Source organism: Lolium perenne, chromosome 3 (assembly GCF_019359855.2).
Source record: "Lolium perenne isolate Kyuss_39 chromosome 3, Kyuss_2.0, whole genome shotgun sequence".
Classification (NCBI taxonomy): Eukaryota; Viridiplantae; Streptophyta; class Magnoliopsida; order Poales; family Poaceae; genus Lolium; species Lolium perenne.
This window is the reverse complement of record NC_067246.2, coordinates 138716800-138723973: the sequence shown is the minus strand read 5'-3', so window position 1 is coordinate 138723973 and position 7174 is coordinate 138716800. Positions and strand designations below refer to the sequence as shown.

Sequence of the window (7174 nt, the reverse complement as noted above, 5' to 3'; positions counted from 1 at the left end):
ACCGGCGCCTTGTGGAGATGCTCGCTGAAAAAAATGCAAGAAGATTCTAGCCATTCACAGAGAACCAAAGTTTGAAGACATGGGACTAAAGCAAAAGCCTGGCACACACACAAAAAAAGCCGAAAAAAACTCAAATTTGGTAAATTCTTTGTTCAACCCCACAACTGCGAACTCCATTCTCCAAACACCTATCATTAATGCAAATGACCAGGATACTTTGATTTGAAAACTAACCCCTGCAGGTCAGTTTTCATCCAAGAGTGCTTACAAGCATTGTTTCAATAATCTTCAGCTTCCCTCACGACAAAGACCCAAGATTGTTCCACCGCAGGTTATTTCGTTACTTAAACAGGTATGGAGTGATAACCAGATGGCACCAAGAGTTCAAACGTTCGCATGGAGATTACTTAGAAAAGCGCTTCCAACTGGAAAGAGGGCAAGCAGGTACTCAAAACACATTAATGAAAGTTGCTCTAGGTGTGGCAACCTTGAGGACGAACTGCATATGTTGTTTTTGTGCCCTTTTTCCAAAGCTGCTTGGTATTGCTATCCTTGGTTTATTAAAATTGAACTCATTTCTAAGCATCATCGTTCTATTCCTGATTTGATCCAAGCTTTGCTCATTTCCCAACATCCACAAAGTAACCCTATGACTCTTTAAACTTTCTTTTGGTGTCTTTGAAAAGCTCGGAACGACACTTTGTTTTGCAGGAAAGTATGCAAGCCATCTCAAGTATTTGCGACGGCAAATGCAATTATCACAGGAGCATCTCTAGAGACCAAGGAGATGTCCAGACTGCAAAACAATAACCTTTCACAAGACAAGAAGCAAGAAATGCAGCCCTCGTCGCAACTTCGGGAGGTTACCAATCCTACATCGACTGCTACCTTCTGTGATGCAGCCTGGGAGAAAGAAGCAGGAACTCACATGAATCATGCTGGAATAGGCATCGCCATCAACATACAAGACAATCAGCACCTCAAGCAAATACATATTGCTGCACTCTCACCCCAACTTCATCGCCTCTCCAAGTAGAGACATACGGTTTTCTACTAGCTACAAAACTAGCACATCTTCTCCAGATTCAAGACCCTGAATACTACAATGACTGCTTGGTGTTAGCTTCAGCGGTAAAGGTGCCATCAGTGTTCGCAGCTCCAGGGCATTGGGAGAACAGACCATTACTTGCAGAGATACAAACTTCTCCCTCTTTTCAATCCAGCAGGATCACTCATGTCAGGAGGTGCGATAATGTCAAAGCAGACCATCTAGCTAGATTAGCTCTTCGAATTCAAAACAGATCACTACTGATCCGTTGTTTAGGTTCAGAAGCAAGTGCACGTCCAGTTAAGGACATTATCTCTGTATCTAGCGTGAACGGATTCATGCTTCTATCTGTAAAATGCATGAAGTTAAATAAATTATGATGTGTTCAAAAAAAAGCCAGAAAAAACGAGATGTTTCTTTTTTTTTGGCTGCATGAACAAGTTGAATATGGAAACTGTCTCCATCGGTGGACTAAGAGCAGGTCTAACAGACCCCGTAAAAGGGGCAAACCCGTATAATAACCGCCGATTTGAGGGTTTCGGCTCTACCCGGCCGTCTAGCACGCCCCGTAAAAACGGCCCCCCGCATCGTTTTTTGCTGTTTTCGAGTACGGGGCGGGTCGTCGCCCCCTACTTGTGCGAGGTGGGAGCGGGGATAGTGGGCGAAACCAGTATCCCAATTCCGAAAGCGCGCGCGGACATTTCAGTTCCCCCCACCCATTTTCCCCCGCGCGCCGCCGCCACCCGCGCGCCGCCGCCGGAATCCGTCAGATCCGCGCCCCTCCGCCGTCCGCCGAGCCGCGTCGAGCTGCGTCGACGCCCGCCGCACCTCCGCCGCACCCCCGACGAAGTTCCGCGTCCCTCCGCGCGCGCCGCCCGCCCTCCCGCCGTGGTCTTCTCCGCCGTTTGTCGCCGGTGAGTATTCCACCGCGTTCTTCTTCGTTGCCGCCGAGACTCATCACCAGCTCACCCAAGATTTGATTGATCACCATTGGCAGTTGCATGGCCAATGATTTATTACATTCATTTCCCATTGTTGTATGTGTGGAACATTCATTTCCTATTTGTTGTATGTGTGAAACATTTGTTATTTGTTTAATTCTTCCATTAGAACATTTGTTGACATTTCCGAAAAACATTATTGTAATAATTATGATGATTATTGTGTGATGTAAAACATTTATTTTATGTGAATGGTGTGTTGGTTCTAATATGCAATTTGTCAAAAAACCCTGTTTTCAGGGGTTGAAAACTCGGATGAGCTAGCAGACCCCGTATCTCCACCCCGTGGGGATACGGGGTCTGCTAGCTCGTCCGAGTTTTTGGCCGGCGAAAAGTGAATACAGGATCCTCTACTCGCATTTTAAGGGGCGAAAAAATACGGAGCCTGTTAGACATGCTCTAACAGACTCAAGTAAAGAGCCATCATGCTGTGACGCTTTCTAGCTGTATATTTTTCGGGGCTCCTTTTGTAGAACATGGCATCGTGGAGAAATACAAGCTGCACTTGTTCACCAAAGAATTCATGGGACGCCGTGAGCGGCCGCAGCATGTGGATACTGGATAGCAAATCCAATCTCTTGAACTGGCATCTTCCCTGGCACCGCAGAATATTCCTCTCACCGCCGTCAGAATGAGTCCGTTGACGTGTGCTTGAGAACCGTCCCTAACTGTAAGCCGACATCATCACCATCAGTTTTCTTTGCTTTCTGTGCACACATTCGGAAATACTACAGGGAAAAGTGAGAAATGATTCGAGTAACCAATTTCTGCTTCAGGGAGTAAAACATACTATCGTCAATGTCAAGGCAACTGCTTGTCTCATCCTCTGTTTCCAAACTGGCCGGCGGCAGGTGAGATCACCCAGTTCCGTTTCTCAGACAAGGAAAGACGATCACCGAATTCCATTTCCCACTCCCAAATCTTGCCTGCTCGAATCCTATAAATTTCCCTCCAAAACCATCCCAGATTCATCCGTACCAATCCTTCTCCACACTCACCTCTCGCAGTACTGTCCCCCCATTGATCCTGGCGAAAGAGGAAGCGCCCGCACCAAGAAATGTGGTTTAGGTCGCTGCTGCTTGTGCTGGCGGCGGCCGTCGCGGCGGCTGAGCCGGCGTCGACGCTGACAGGCCCGTCGCAGCCGGTGACGGTGCCGCTGCTGGAAGACAGGGGCCACGCGATGGACCTGCCGGACACGGACCCGCGGGTGCAGCGCCGGGTCACGGGCTGGGCCCCGGAGCAGGTCACCGTCGCGCTCTCCGCCGCGCCGACCTCCGCCTGGGTCTCCTGGATCACAGGTAAGCTATTCGCAGGGCTCCAATTCGTGGAATCTGTTGTTGGATGTCATTTGATTCAGTGTGGTTCCGCAGGGGATTCCCAGATGGGCGGCGCCGTGAAGCCGCTGGACCCCAGCACGGTGGGCAGCGTCGTGCGCTACGGGCTCGCCGCCGACTCCTTGGTCCGCGAGGCCACCGGCGAGGCGCTCGTGTACAGCCAGCTCTACCCCTTCGAGGGCCTCCAGAACTACACCTCCGGCATCATCCACCACGTCCGACTCCAAGGTGACAAACAAACAAACACCTTTGTCTATGTCGTTCCCCCTCTCCACAGTCCACACCAGTGCGAGGCAAGACGTGGCGGCGACTGAAGTTCTAGCTTCCTTGCAGGTCTGGAGCCTGCGACGAAGTACTACTACCAGTGCGGCGACCCGGCCATCCCGGGGGCGACGAGCGCCGTGCACGCGTTCCGGACGATGCCGGCCGTCGGGCCGCGGAGCTACCCGGGGAGGATCGCCGTGGTCGGGGACCTCGGGCTGACCTACAACACCACCTCCACCGTGGAGCACATGGCGAGCAACCAGCCCGACCTGATCCTCCTCGTCGGCGACGTCAGCTACGCCAACCTGTACCTGACCAACGGCACCGGAACGGACTGCTACTCCTGCTCCTTCGCCAACTCCACGCCCATCCACGAGACGTACCAGCCGCGCTGGGACTACTGGGGAAGGTACATGGAGCCCGTCACGTCCACTACGCCGATGATGGTCGTCGAAGGGAACCACGAAGAAGAGCCGCAGGCCGGGAACAGGACGTTCGTCGCCTACAGCTCGCGGTTCGCGTTCCCGTCGCACGAGAGCGGATCCTTCTCCCCGTTCTACTATTCCTTCGACGCTGGGGGCATCCACTTCGTCATGCTCGCCGCCTATGCTGACTACAGCAAATCAGGTACTAACACGCCTCAATCTGAGACAGCTGCATAGTAAGCTCCGGTGGATAGGTTCATACTCTACTAAGAATTTAGTAAGGAAGTTGGTCGGAAGGAAATTCAGTTCTGAGCTGACTTTAGTATTGCAGCAGTGAACCTTTACTGATTCTTTGCACCACAAACGAATTCAGGGGAGCAGTACAGATGGTTGGAGAGGGACCTGGCAAAGGTGGACAGATCGGTGACCCCATGGCTGGTCGCCGGCTGGCACGCGCCGTGGTACAGCAGCTACAAGGCTCACTACAGGGAAGCAGAGTGCATGAGAGTGGCGATGGAGGAGCTGCTCTACTCCTACGGCCTCGACATCGCCTTCACCGGCCATGTACTAACTAACACCTGAATCTATATTCTCTGACACTGACTGACTTATCTCTGAATACTAGTACGGAGTAGTTGAGAGTGACTTGTGTGCTCTGGCTCTGTCAGGTGCACGCCTACGAGCGTTCCAACCGGGTGTTCAACTACACGCTGGACCCGTGCGGCGCCGTGCACATCTCCGTCGGCGACGGCGGCAACCGCGAGAAGATGGCCACCACCCACGCCGACGACCCGGGCCGCTGCCCGGACCCGCTCTCCACGCCTGACCCCTTCATGGGCGGCTTCTGCGCCTTCAACTTCACCTCCGGCCCCGCCGCCGGCCGCTTCTGCTGGGACCGCCAGCCGGACTACAGCGCCTACCGGGAGGCCAGCTTCGGCCACGGCATTCTTGAGGTGAAGAACGAGACGCACGCTCTGTGGAGATGGCACAGGAACCAGGATATGTACAACGGTGTCGGAGATGAGATTTACATTGTCCGGGAGCCGCACACGTGCTTGCTCAACTCGACCAGACCGGCAAGCTATTGATCATCCGACACTGAGCAGATCAAATTGTTCCCATGTACTACGTTTTGTCATCGAACGAATTCTCTATTCTGTAGCGAACTCTGATGAGATAATAAGATAGGTTCTGAACTGACCCATCAAACATTCTTTCCCATACAAGAAATTATATGGAAATTAGGAGATTGTTGTACTACTCGATGAATTGGCTATTAATAATACTTCTCGGAGTTAGATCATGATAATCCGATGCTCACAACCCAAAAGGTTATTATCACAAAGTTTTGGAAGTAAAGAGTAAATTGTACTCCTCCAATCTTTAAGTATCTTTAGCGGTCCGGCGCAAAATGACCGACGCTCCGTACAAACGTATTTAGGGCATCTCCAACCGCGCGACCCAAACGCGCCCGCGCGTCCGTTTGGGTCGAGCCGGACAAAAACGCGGCTCAACGCGGGGACGCACCGCAAAAGCGGACGTCCGCGGAGTCCGGAACGACGCAAACCCGGCCCAAATCTGGGCCGGTTTTGCGTGGCCGCGGATGGCACGCGGCGTCCTCACGTGTCCGCCTCGTCCGCGTGGCTGGCCCACCTGTCGGTGCCCCAGTCCTATTAAATGTGGACTGGGGAAGGGGACTGTCCCTATCCAGTCCCCACTTTCCACTCCGGCCGCACGCGCGAGCTCGAAGCTTCCGCGCCGCCATGGCCCCGAAGCGCGAGTTCTCGCCATCCGCCAACGACCACGAGGCCGGCAGCAGCCGGCCAGTCGCGCCGGCGCCGTTCGCCATGGGGCCGCGGCGACGCCCGGACGCGACCGGATCTACGTCACCGTAGCGGTGGCGCGGATGTTCGGGGACGCCGGCGTCCCAATGCCGTGGGGACGTGCACCTCCCCACGGCCGGGCACCCGAGCCCGGATCGGGTTCCGGTGCCGCCCATCCCGGCTCCGCCGCGCCGCTACGCCGAGATCCGGAGGCGCCGCGCTCAATCGCCGGCGGACCTCCAGCGAGACCCCGCGTACGGCGACGCAAGTCCCAATCGGGACTTGTGGTTCGAGGTGGAGCACGATGCGCGCGGCGCACGTGCTTCACATCCGCGACGGCGCGGCCTCGCGCGCAGCCGCGCACACCCGCTAGGCGGGCTGGCGCCGCCCCGGCGGCCTCTACATCAATGAGCCCGCGCCCCGGCCCGGCCACGCCCGCAGCCCCAGGAGGAGGAGGACGACCCGGAGCCGCAGGGCGGCGCTCGCGGCGTCCCGCGAGCAGGCGACCTCGACGAGCCGGCCAAATGGCCGCACCTCGCCGAGACGCTGCGCACCTCCGCGCCGGAGGAGGCTGCCAGAAGGCCCAGAGGACGCCCATGCGGAGGCGTGGGCCTTCCTCGAGCCGGCGCGCCGCCGGGAGGAGGCAACGCGTCGCGGCGCTCCGGGAGGAGGAGGAGCGCCGGCCGCGCGCCCGGCCACGCTCCGGCTACGTGCGGAGCCGCAGCCGCAATGAGGAGCAGCTCCGCGGTGAGTCCGCGCGGAGGGCACGGCCGCGCAGCAGCCGGCGAGCCCGCCGAACCCGGACTCCGTCCGGGAAAGGGCGCGATGGTCGCCCGGCCGAGTCCCCGGTGCCCTCCGGCGTTTCGAGCCGGAACAGCGCGTCGCCGCCGGGGGGCGTCGTCGTCATCGACGCCGACGACGATGAGTACTACTGGGGGTAGTACTGCCGGCGGCCACCGCGTGCTCGCAAACCCGCGTGCTAGGATTTTTATTTAGTTTAAAGCCATATATGGCTTTCTTTTGTGTAAAATTTGCCCAAAATATGGCTAAGTTTAATGACCAACTAGTTTAAATTTATGTTTTGTTCTTTTCCTTTTTTATTTTCATTTTTGTTTTATTTTATTACAAATGCGCTGCGTCCGCGCGTTGGGCGCAGCGCGCGACCCAAACGGACACGCGGACGCGGGCCGCTGTCCGGGTGTCCGCTTGGCCATCCAAACGGCCCAAAACGGACGGCCCAGCGCGTCCGTTTGGATCAGCCGGTTGGAGATGCTCTTAA

At 55.8% G+C, this 7174-nt stretch overlaps 1 protein-coding gene across 1 annotated transcript; it reads left to right on the top strand.

Moving 5' to 3' along the window:
* The first annotated feature begins 2742 nt into the window (after positions 1-2742).
* Positions 2743-5375, top strand: LOC127342579 (purple acid phosphatase 15). The gene is made up of 5 exons (XM_051368551.2): positions 2743-3347; positions 3420-3611; positions 3717-4274; positions 4446-4636; positions 4741-5375. The coding sequence occupies exons 1-5, from the start codon at positions 3107-3109 to the stop codon at positions 5158-5160; spliced, it is 1602 nt and encodes a 533-aa protein (XP_051224511.1). The 5' UTR covers positions 2743-3106; the 3' UTR covers positions 5161-5375.
* The last annotated feature ends 1799 nt before the right edge of the window (positions 5376-7174 follow it).